The sequence below is a fragment of the Lagopus muta genome, chromosome 8 (genome assembly GCF_023343835.1).
Source record: "Lagopus muta isolate bLagMut1 chromosome 8, bLagMut1 primary, whole genome shotgun sequence".
NCBI classification, from domain to species: domain Eukaryota; kingdom Metazoa; phylum Chordata; class Aves; order Galliformes; family Phasianidae; genus Lagopus; species Lagopus muta.
The window spans coordinates 24,728,160-24,740,526 of record NC_064440.1 but is presented as its reverse complement, the minus strand read 5'-3'; the positions used below and the strand labels follow the sequence as shown (position 1 = coordinate 24,740,526).

General features: G+C 45.3%; 1 protein-coding gene across 7 annotated transcripts in view; it reads left to right on the top strand.

The window, feature by feature from the left end:
* Positions 1–12,367, top strand: part of KLF7 (KLF transcription factor 7) — a 59,446-nt gene that overhangs the window by 24,340 nt on the left and 22,739 nt on the right. For all 7 annotated transcript variants that reach the window (XR_007378492.1, XR_007378495.1, XR_007378494.1 and 4 more), the window contains exon 2: positions 4,516–5,128. Coding sequence is in view for 1 of the 7 variants with exons in the window: in XM_048952817.1 (XP_048808774.1) it covers positions 4,516–5,128 (613 nt within the window). In the remaining 6 variants the exon portion in view is untranslated. The remainder of the gene's footprint in view (positions 1–4,515; positions 5,129–12,367) is intronic.

Sequence of the window (12,367 nt, the reverse complement as noted above, 5' to 3'; positions counted from 1 at the left end):
CCAGATGGTCGTCCTTTACTCACTGGCTTTCTGCAAGTATCTGGAGTTTACCAAAGTCATATCTTATTATTTCTCAGCTATTAATCAACGTTTATTGTAACTGGCTAAACTGAGGAGCAAGGGGCAAAGCGAATGACCCTTGTTAGTCAGGGCAGGTGGGTTGAAGTAGCTGGGTCACTTTTTATCCTTACCCTGCAAAAACCATTTGACAGCAGTCAACAGTCTTACCGATCTTCTTATGTTCCTGAAGGGAAATATCTTCCTCTTCCCATTACAGTTTTGAAGCCTTTATTGCAACTAATCCTACAGGCACCGGGTAAGAAAGTTTAATACCCATCAGGTTACTTGCTGTGTAGCAACCTACAGTGTAGGAAGGCTTAGTTTGCACATGTGAAGTATTACATCTATTAGAGCAATCTCCCCATCTCTTGCATGAGTACGTGTTGAGAATCCAGACATCCAGCAGAACTGGCAGTGACGACAGGAGCAGCTTGCTCTCGTCTCATGCTCTCTGGAACACTGTCCTCTCAGGCTGGTGGTGGAAGTGGAAGCAGTAGATTTCACCAGTGTCTGAATCTAGCCGTGTGGGCTCATGTCTCTGGGTATTTGTCAGTGTCCTGCTGCTCTCACACAGAATTGTTAGGTTTTGCTACACTTGTCGGCAAGTAACTTTGTGGGAGTGGAGGTGGAAGAACTACGCTTCCGCTTTTGAAGGTCCCTAAGGCTGGCGGTCTCAGCCCGAGTGGCTTCACCAGCTCAGAGCTCAAGACAAGGGGTTAAGCTTACACGGCCTAAAAATGCTAAGCCTTGCTGGGGCAGGAGTGAAAAAACCAGGCTGCATTCAAAACGCTGCTTGCCACTCCCCAGGCAATTTGTGCCCGAGCGAGGGGAAGGTCACATAAGGTACTTGGCACATGCCAGGCAGTGCATATGGGGAAGGAAGCTTTGTTCTGCAGGCCGAGCCCTGCCTCGACAGCAGGTAGGAGGTGACCGGGCTGCCGCAAGGCCTGAGCTCTCCTCGGGCTTTGTCTGCCATGCAGATGAGATGGAGATCCTCCGGCTCAGCGCTGCTCAGCTTCCCCTTGTTGGCTTGGTGGAGGGACTGAGGGGTGCGGGAGGGACGGAGGGAGGGGCTTCGTTATATTGTTTCTTTTCCTTTGAGTTGTTTTTTTCCCTCTCTATGGGGAGATGGGCTTGATCCACTGGTTTTGGATTTCTGAGGCAGAAGGCAAGGCATGACCAGCTGGTGTCTTGAAATGGCACAGGTGCAATGGCTGCGGGAGGGGGGAGCCAAGAATAATTACAGGTTTCTGAAGCATCAGGCTTTGCCTGAAAAGGGCTCATCGAGAAACTGCTCTTTATGGAAAATTAATGGTGAAGCTAAAAAAACTGTCAGGCCTACTATTGTTATCGCTGGGCTAGTGGCGCCTTAAAGGAGCAGCACCTTCTGCTTGCACCCATGGGCCCCAGAGCCAACGTGCAGCTTTCTGATCTTGGCAATTGAAGTCTCCTGCCACTGTTGTCACGTTTAATGGCTTTCAGTCCCAGTCTCCTCCTTTTTTTTCCCCCACTTCTATCCCTAATTTCTGATTGTTTTTATTTTACTTTGGAAGCCTTCTATTTATTAGCCCCCGATCTATTTCTGCCCCACTGGATTAAGGCTAAGTGAGACAGAAAGCCCAAATTACATGATGTGGAGAGTTAAAAAGCATCACTTCTTTTGTTTTGTGTGTGGGATCAATCCTGGAGAACTGTGGGGTTCACGTGGAAAGCTACCCCCAAATCCCTTAATTCATCTATGGAGAGGCCAGATCCCCACCTACGGCCATTCTCCAGTCCCAGAACTGCATGTTAAGTAGGCTTTTTGTGTCCACAAGAGCAGCTCTCCATTGTTACGGTGAGCAGCCCCAGTATGGCTTCCCTCATTGCTGGTACCAAAGTGTCTGCTTTCCAGGGGGAGGAGAGTGAGCAGGGTCGGTAGGTGCTGGTGCTACAGGGACAGTATAGGGGCTGCCTCAGGAATGAGATCAGATGGACCTTCAGAACAGGGCACTCCTGAGTGAAAGCTGAAAGCCTTCTCCCCTGCCCCTGTCCCTCAGGGGAAGTCCTTGGCCCCAAGTTAAGGTGGGTTCAAGGTGAAAAGGTTCAGCTGTCACACAAGCCAGCAAGGTTAGGTTGCAGCAGAAGCAGATGCTGTGACACCTCGATGTGAAGCTTATTGCTGATTCCCATCATTTCCAACTTTCTGCTGTGCTCAGGAAGTAGGGTAGCCTCAGGGGCAGCCCAGCGGATGTACAGGGCCAAGTCACATTGTTGCAGCAGGAAATAGGAACCAATCCAAAAATCCAGCTGAAGGAGCAGTGGTGAGAGCAGAGAGCACAAATGAATGGTTTCTCGTGATGCTTGGAGCAAGGCTGTTGGAGAAATGAGCTGGCTGCCCCCAAAGGGAATCCCCTAAGTCCTGAATGTTGAGCTTGCACTGACTTAGTTAGTGTCCATATCATTGTTCCTCAGTCTCATTCTGTTTAGGAGGTAGAGTAGAGGCTTCTGATGATCTGGCTTCAGCTTTTGTCTGCTGTTGTCTATTGAAATCACTGCTGGAAGAAAAGAGGATAGGTGGTTGTTGCAGCCCGTTGGTTTCCTGGGGCAGTGCAGCAGTTTAGTGTTAACCCAGAGCAGAAGGCAGCAGAATGCCCAAGCTGTGGGCTGCAGCTCGTGGATGCCAGTTTTCAGGTAATTCTGGGAGGGCACACTGGTTGAACTTCTGCTTGCTGAGTGTCAGGAGCCCAAAAAGTTACCAACTTCATCTTCTAGGGATTTGGCAAAAACAGTTCTTCAGAGATCCCTTTTATGGTAGACAAAGAAGTGAGGCCCCCTGCTAAGTTTGAGCAATTTGATCATTTGGTGGTTTGCTTAAGGCAAGATTGCAGACTAGTAAGTCCAGACGCATTGCATACACAGTCTCATGTGACTCTACTGAAGTGTAGCACTTCTCGCTTGCATAAATTGCCATTTTTTTTGGTTTTTGCCAAGTCCATCTCTACAGCTCAAATCTATGACCGGGTATTATGAAATAATTAAATAGATAACTGTCTGACAGAATCTTTTTTTAAATTCAGAAACTCTGGATGTCATCTCACCAATTTGTATCTGCAAACAGTAGTGTTGCTTCCAGGCTACACTGAAAGTAATAATCCTGAGTTAGATGTTAGCTCCCAGGAAGCTGTGAATGGAGCCTTTTTGTGCTCCTATTGAGGTCTGTACTCAAAAGACAGGAGTCTCTGTCTCATCTCTAGTGGTAGGAAGCTTTTGTTTCTTAATCAGATGTTGGGCTTCCAGGTTGAGATGTAGTTGGACCATTAGCTCCATTAAGCTGCACTGAATATTTCTGCCTAAAAATCCCTTTCTTTATATCTTTAAAGTGTTCCCTCAGGAGTAGTTTTTAAAAGTTTCAAAAAAATATCTCTGTTGGTATGTATGTTATTTTAAGTCCTGTAAAATTTCAGTGAAGGTATTAAACCAACTATCCTTTCAGGCAGCAAGAAATGAAAAACAACACTAATAAACTCCATTAAAAGCTCCCAAAACTACAGATAACGGCTTTCTATAAATAATAAAAGTCTATAATGTTGGTTTTGGAGAACACTGGGCAGCATGATGGTGCCTGGAGGCTTTATTGGTGCTAGTGCTAGCTTAGGGCAGCTCATACAAGCTACATTCAAGAAGTAGGTTCACCCCATCCTCTATAATGCTATAATCACTGCTACGGAGATGTAGGAACACATTTTTATGCGGCAGCATCTCTGCCTGCATCTTCACCTACTTTTCAAGATGCTGTGTGCATGTCCTTGTGTGTGTGTTCTGTATACAGGAGGTCTCCTTGTTCAGATGTGACAAAAACCCTCTAAAAGAGGCGCTAGGTCCCCGCTTTCTTGTCACATCTTCATCTTCTCTCAGCCCCTTCAAACAAGCTATGCTGTTACTGGAGGATTTTCTTTGTCTCCTCTTTCTATCTTAAAATGATTTACTTAAGATTTATGCCATTTTAGGAGAAGATTGGGCCTCAGCCAACAATGCAGAGTTAAGTTTGTAGTAAAACGTAATGTGTGTGAAGAAAGAGGAAGGAATTTGCTGGAGAGGTGACTTTGTGTGCACCAGGAGATTGGGCAGTTTGAATGTTTCATGTAGAGGTGATTGTTTGCCAGATTACATTTGAAATGCGGCTGTGTGCAGATTTCCATGAAAATTTAGTGGATGCTTTCCAGTTATTATTGCCTACATTACCGTAATATCCTCTACCATACACAGATATTCCCATGCCCTCTGTCCGAGCAGTTTCAAACAAGTGCCAAATCCCCATGCCTCCCAAAATCAGCCGTCTTTTAAGGAGGGGCTGCTGCACATGAGTGCTGTCTCTAAATGGCTCTGGGCCATGCTGTTCCCCTGCCCTCGGTGGGAGCTGTGCTGTGATCTCTCTCTAATAGCACTTTCTTTCCCTCCCTTCCCCTCCTGCAGACATGCCTCGAGTTGGAGCGATACCTTCAGACTGAACCACGGAAGATCTCTGAGAGCTTTGGTGAGGACTTGGACTGCTTCCTTCATGCCTCCTCAGCTCCAGATGCAGAGGACAGTATCCGACGGCTGGATCCCATTCTTTTGCCGGTGGAGACGAGTATGTGTGACAAAAGCGCCAACATGGACATTATCCTCTCACGGGACAAGCTGCTGTCTGAGACATGCCTCAGCTTGCAGCCCACCAGCTCTTCCACAGAAAGCTACACGGCCGTTAACCAGGCCCAACTCAATGCAGTAACCTCATTAACACCCCCTTCCTCTCCGGAGCTCAGCCGCCACCTCGTAAAAACCTCACAGACTCTCTCAGCGGTGGATGGCACAGTGACTTTGAAATTGGTGGCCAAGAAATCTTCCCTCAGCTCCATGAAAGTGAGTGTAGCGGCAGCAACCGCGGGGACAATAAAGAGCGGGCAAAGTGACAGTGAACAAGGAGGACCAGGACTGGAAGCATCTCCAGAAAACAAGAAGAGGGTTCACCGCTGTCAATTTAATGGGTGCCGGAAGGTTTATACAAAGAGCTCCCACCTAAAGGCTCACCAGAGGACTCATACAGGTACTTGTGTAGGATGCTTCTTTCATCTTGTCCTCCTGCCACCTAACCGTAACCATCTCCTTTCATTTTCATTTAGAAAAGAGAAAAAAAATCTCTTCTGAAAAGTCCAAGCCTCCATCTATGAAACAGGGCAATGGAAAATTATGGCAGGCCAGCAAATATCTCCTCTTTTCAACAGAATGGAGGAATTCGCGGTCTACCATCAATGCATTGAGTTTTCATGTGCCTTATGGGGCTTGATGGAGAGTAATTTTAGGATACTTAAAGGGTGGAAGATGTATCATTTATTGTAGAACTGTGGGCATGCCAATTTCGGTTTTCTGCATTCAGTTTCCCAAGACAGCTTTAAAAATGTTAATTTTAGTCAAGTGTTAATTGCTTCAAATAGAAAATACTGTGGGTAGGTTTTTGCTGCTTTTTGTGTAGGAGAAAGGAAAAAGCATATTTCAGTTTTGAGATATGCAGTTTAGGAATAATGTTTGTGTGAGAGGAAGCTTGTGTGTAGATGCAGATGTGTGCATACACAGATGCCGTACCCTTGAGATCTCACTATTTTGGGCTACACTAGTGATGAAATACAGTGAGAACAAATGGGAGAATTGCATGGAGTTTGGATGGAGTAGTAGATAGAGAGGGAATAGGATGTATGGAAAGATACCAGGCAGTTATTTTGGATAGTATTGATTAATGATGCATATAAGCTTTACTGTGTAAGTGTCTTGAAGCATAGCAAATTGGCTTCAGTTTGGCTGTTCAGCATCCCTCCTCTCCTGTCGTTTGTTCACAGTCCCCAGTAGCTTTTCGGCTGGCATTCATTGGCAGTAATAGCCGTGCAGCTTGCTAGCGTTGCTGCTTTGTTCTAAGTCTCACATGTGAGATGATAAATTCCCATTAGCACTATCTTATCATGTGATTATTCTTGTTTCCAGAGGGATTGCTGTAATCAGTTTTCTCAATTTTACTGTAAAATGTGTGGTCTCCTACAATAACTGCACATTTAATTCATGATCTTATCATGCACGCAGATTCCTAGAAGCGAGGTGGTTCTTGCAAGGTAGAAAATAACATGTTGGACCGGTGCAGTAAATCAAACAAATGTGTGGGCTGTTAAGAGAGCTGCATCCATCATGTACTAGGCAGCACTGTAAAAGTTACATGGTCTGAAGTATAAATCATATTAAGACATAAAGGCATTGTTTCTGATCTTTTAATATGTGCTTTCTAGTGCTTTTACTGGAGATAGCCACCTTACCAGGAGTGACCTCTCTCTCAATTCCGTGATTTCAAAGCCAGTGAAAATAGTGCTTTCATTTTAAAACCTGCAGTGGTACAGTCAGGAGGCTCCTTGTGCTGCCAGGGTAACCACAGAGACACAGGCTCCACCAGGGCTGCCCAGGTGGATGTCCCAGAGGAAGCCTCCTTGTGAGCCAAGGGCACATCTATCCTTCCTGGCATACGTTTGGGCTGTGAGTTGGCACGATAACCTGTCTGTTCAGATGTGGCCCCTGCGTTCCTCTTCAAGCTGCAAGTGACAGTCTTACATGGCTGTTCCTGAAGTTAGCCAAGGACGTTCACCTAGGTGGATAAACTTGTGGAATTTCTATGTTCTTATCACCCAGCAGGTGGCAATGGGGACAAAGAATCCTGAAAAAACTGTTAGCCACTCTTGCAAGACCTCCACCCTTTGATGTCAGAATCACACAAGATTTTGCATGCTTTTGAACCCATCCTTAGGTCTGGTCAAATTTTGTGTCCTTCCTCTGGATAACATCAACATGTCATGTCTTGTGCTTTACAGTTATTCCATGATAAGAAACATTTCTCACTAACATCATGATACTTCCATAGAATAGCCTTAGACTGCACACAGTGCCATTGTTGTGTCTGTGTCCATCCATCCACAGCAGTACTCAGCATGGTATGGGCAAGTCCATTTGCCAGCTGATGGGGGAGACCTGTATTGGGATGAAGGCACTGCACTATGTGGATACAGCACCCATCACTTCACATAGTGGGTTCTGCTCTCTGCCTAAGCTTGCTGGTTAAACCATGAGTTTAGCCAGTCTGTAAACTATTTACTGGTATGTGGAGTTGTTCTTGATTTCATCCACTAAGTTCAAGAGAGGCAGCAAAGGTTGTTAGGGAAAAACAGGAAAGTAGTAGAAGAGAGGCAAGACAGAAACCCAGAGGAGGAGCCCTCCTCTTTGCAGCCAGTAAGCATCCTATACTCATTTACATCCCAGCTGTCCACAGCTGTGTAGAAAACATGGTTTGATTTTGCAGCATGGACTTGATGCATCGTCGTTGTTAAACTCTTTGCTACAGGTGCTGGGAGCTGATAGGAACCTGACTCTCATTGCACACAAAGTTCAAAGTATCTGAGCAATCTGAGTGAATGCTGGGGAGTCGTGTGATAGGACTATGTAACTAGCTTATTTGGGTCCAAGCACAAAGTCATTTAGATCCCTTTGTCCCGTTTCAGTGCTCTGTTCCTTTGATATCACTAACAGCAATCAGAAGTGGCATAGTCAAGACATTACGTCTTTTTACTCTGACCTCTGCAGTGGGGTTACCTCACAGGGAGCTCTGGAGCTTCCTGTAGAAGAGAGGTACAGAGGGGCCTAGCTGTGGAAATTTGGGATTGAACTGTAAATGGCAGGGCTGCTTCCTTTCCCATGCACGCCTTCGGCAATGGGGACAAGCAGCCCTGTTCTCCATCAGTGCTTTGTTTTTTTGTGGCCCGCGAGCCATGTGTCCTGTAAGTTTTGAATGCACCCAGCAGTGCCAACAGCTAGTAGCCACTAGGCTTAGTTAGTGGCTGAGCCAGGGGGTCTGAAATGATTGCAAGATACTTTCCTTCGGCTGGTAGCTTGTTAGTATGTCAGGAGGGAACAGTCTGCCAGTGTGAGCTCTTTGCAAGTGGGCATGAGCGCTCCAACAGACAAAAAGGTCTCAATGTGGGGCAGGGAGGTAGATGTGGGCTGGTCACAATTTGCATGTGCACTACTTGCTGGATGAAAGGGATTTACTGCCACGCATGAAAACAAGAAAGCCACAGGCCGGGGAGCTGCGGGGTGGAAGGCAGCGGAAGGAGGTTGCATTCCTTTCGTTCATACGTAATGCTGACCAGACAGAGGCTGGCTGGCCTTCCTCACAGCAGGATGAGCCAGACGGGGCTGGAGGCAGTGCAGACTGATAGCAGCTCGCTGGGTTGGAACCCGACTCCTGTGGCTTCGCTTCACTGGAGAGCCGAGACAGTCAGATCCCACATTGCTTGTGGTGCTGTGCAAGCCTCTCTAGTTGTTCTCCTGTATCTCGTCCATTCAGAAATTAGGACAGTTCTGTAAGGCCCATCAATGGTTGAACTGGTTATGAAAACAACTTCTCAGTGACCTTTGGAGAGGGAGAAACAATTATCTTTCTGGGAGAGAATTTAATCTGGAAGGGAAAGGGGAAACATTGTCTGGGTGAAATGGGAAATCAAAACATTCGATTGGATTCGAAGAAGTCTAGAGCACCTAAAGTGAAGGATGTGTAAAGGAGCTAGGAACAGTGTCAGGACTGTCTGTCTGTCTGTCAGAGGGCAGCAAAGAGGTCATGCCGGGGTGAAGTGGTGGCTGTGCTTGTAAACAGGAGCTGTAGGATTGGAAAGGCTGTGCTGCCAGCATGGGGATGAAGGAAAAAAAAACCTAGCAAAGGAGCCACTGGGGCTGGCACTGTAACCCAGCTCTAACACATTCTTTCACCCTTATTCATAGAGCAGACATCAGTGTCTCCTTTAAGAGACAGGAATTCTAGTCCAGTCTTCACACAGGCATGGAGATGAATTGCCAACATAATGGAGAACAGAGAGGAAGGGAATTAGCGTGAGCCAAAGAAAATGTATAGTCATCAGTACTTCCTAAATTAGAAAACAGGATATTGCTGGTGAGTATCTGGATGCAAATATGTCTAAGGGGGAGCTGACCTGTGACCTATGGACAGATTAGTCATGAGGAAGTCGCTGATTCCCTTGGATCAAAGACCTGTGGAAGAGATTTCTATCTCCTGACCAAACAGCTCACATCAGCTTTCCTTGCCATAATGTACAGGGGAAGGTATGAGGTGACATGGATGCTTTATGGCCAGAGATAAAGCATCATGTATAATCTAACCAGGAAATCCTGAAGATTGTGGTAATGATAAAGAGCGACCCCCAGAGCATCCTGGGGTTTGCATTTTGTGAGGATCAGGTTTTAAGTTTTTTTTAGTTTACACACCTAAAACCAGGATATCTGATATAGCCTCAAATTAACTCCAATTAACGTAAGTTTGCCACCTCACATCTTTACTTATGTTTCTTAAGCCAAAAACAAGCAGGAGATGCCCACATAAACAGATAGTAGTAGTCTACATACTGTCTTAAGATAGCTCTTATTTAAGTGGAGTTTACTTCACGTTGTCATGACATCTTATTTTAAATTATGCAGTTCTTTGATCCAAAGTGCTGGGTGAGAGTAAGCAAAACAAATAAATCCACCCTGCAGGAAAACACATTACTATGTTTGAAAGAAAAAGACAAGAGGTACACAAGAGTATTAGAGCATTAAAGAAAGGAAGGATTTTAAGGTGGGATTTAAAATGACAGAGAAGAGTTTTCCAACATTGCTGGGGCTAGAAGTGGAAGTGTCAAGAATTTGGAAATGAAAGAATTGAGGTGGGAAGGCTGGATGATAAATGAAGAAGATTAATTTGAAGTGAAAGAATAATAGAGAATATGAAGACTCTATACATCAGTGATAATCCATGGATGGAAGCTGCAGTGCTGTGTTGTGCTGATGAGGTGGCTCTGGTGAACAGAGGGCCAAGGATAAGAAAGAGAATACAAGTGGCCACACAAAGCACTAGTTCTGCAGGATGCAAGCTTCTGAATAATGAGTAAGGGAAAAATGACTGGGAGAAGAGTATATCTAGAACAGGAGGACTAACAGCCAGGGCCCGGGAATTTTTGGTGTACAGCAAGAGATCCACAGCTTTGCCACAGTTCCCCAGCTCTGCATGCGGGGCTGGGACATGGCAAAGGGACACGGAGGAAACTCCCATGGCAGCAGCTGAAGTAGTGGATGAATGTGCTGCTGGAAACAAGAGCAAGGGAACCGAGGCAGGAGGGGTGTGTGAGGAAGACCTTCATTCATGCCTGGGTTTGTTCTGAGGTATAGATGCATTGCCAATTTGGAAAGATGTGTTTTGTTAGCTCTGTTTTCTTTTTTAATTTAATCTAATTAAAGCTGATTAAAAGAAGCCCAACCTGATCATGAGCTCTTTAAAACCTTTTTCTTTTTGAAGCCATTTAACCATTTGGCAAGATTAGAGGGAAGTCTTATGATTTCACTGTACTGGGCCAGATCCTCATTTTGTTATTACAGTGAGAGCTCAGGCTGAGACAATGCGCTTTGTGAGTGACACAGACAGCAGGAGAGGCCCTGCCAAAAGCAGCCCTCAGCATTTAACACACCCATGTTGTTCAATTGCTTGGTTGCTGTTACCATAATCTCCAGTCCTGTGTTTCTGCTCCATCATTTGCCAATTCAGTAGCACAGGTAGGGAGATGGTCTTAATATTGGGGCTTGAAAATAGACACAGCTATTGTTTGCCATATGAGATGACTTTTGGTACAAGGGAGACCTAGAAAGTGATGCTTGCCGTCTGTCAGCAGCAGTGGGAGGGATAGTGCAGTTGCCTCTGAATGCTACAGCAGGCCATTGCTCATTTGCCACCCGGTGCATTGCTCACATCCATCCATCCTTGAACCCCTCGGAGTCACCTAGCAAAGGGGATGGAGGATGTGGCTCAGAGTACCACCTCAGGTGAGCAGATGGTGCACGTGGTATAGCACCACAGTGTAGTCTGAAAAATGTATTTGAAGGTAGGTGAAGGGCAAGCATACGATGCAGCCTGAAGGGCAGATTTCATGTATAAAATTGTCTATTTCAGTTTTGCTGGATTTCAGGAGAAAGCGTGTTTGTGTCTTCAGAACACTGTTGCCTAACACCACTGTCAAAAGCCAGTTGGTTACCAAATGTCAAGCAGGAAATGGTAGTGTACAGCTGTAGGCTGAAATAAATACGAAACAAGAATTTTGAGTGGGGGGAGTTTTAAAGACTTGTGCAGCCCTTTTGGAAAGGGGAGGACAAAATGCTGCACAGGACTTTCTTTACCTGCAGATCTCTGGGCTCCGATACGCCTGGACTCACTCCTATCACCAACGGAGAGAACTTAATAGATTAGTTGGGCAATTTTGCAATGTCATTCTAGTTTTTTATGACGACCTTAAGTGACCATTAGAGCACTAGAAGTGCATATTAGTTCTTGGAAATGAACGTCATAAAAATACAGGCATTCGTACCTGCATATACTTTTGTTCAATCTGTAACTGTGTGGAACTGCGTTATGGTTAATTCTCCATGAACTTCCATTTGGATGCCTTCTTGTTGGTCACCTGCAACTTAGTTAAGCTTTTTCCTCGAAGCTGCAATTTTCCACATTTGACAGTTTTCCAATGTGGTTGCTGTTAGTTATTTTAGAAGGTGGAGAAAAAATATTTGGTTTTTAGGAAAACATGGCATGTGTGCTGGGGATGGGCAGGGAGAAAAGAGCCTTCCTCCGTGCAACAGGCTGAGCTAAAACTTGGCCTGTGTAATGGGAAATAATTGCCTTTGAGTAGAAGACTTCTGTCTGTGAATATCTGGTTGAAAATTAATTTGAGCGGACTAAGCTGTGATCTGTCATAAAATGATTTGCATTTTATTGTCAGTCCTTTGCAAAACCCGGAGAGCCACAAAGGTGATTCTTTTCCAGGGCTTTGTTTGCCACTGGATGTGTGTTAGGAAGTGTGTTTCATACACAAGACATCTATGTCTTTCAAGATGTCTCTGTGAAGATGCAGTGTCACCCAGCAGTGGGGTTTTGTAGTACATCTGTGCCGTTCTTTATTTGGCAGCACGAATGACCTGGGTGACTTCCAGCCATGTGCTTGCATCTCCCTTAGAGCTGAGGAAAGGGAATCATTTGTGCACCTCCCAGTCAAGTCTAATATTTGAATGAACAAAAGCATACTAATCTTGTTCCTTTCTTCTTTTTGTTTTTGACACAACTGAGAACCAGAGAGGAATGGGTATTATTTTCCCTCGTGTTTTATTCTTGTGCTGTCTCTGCTACTCTGCATCACTTTCTTTCTGTCATCTTTATTTGATTTTTTCA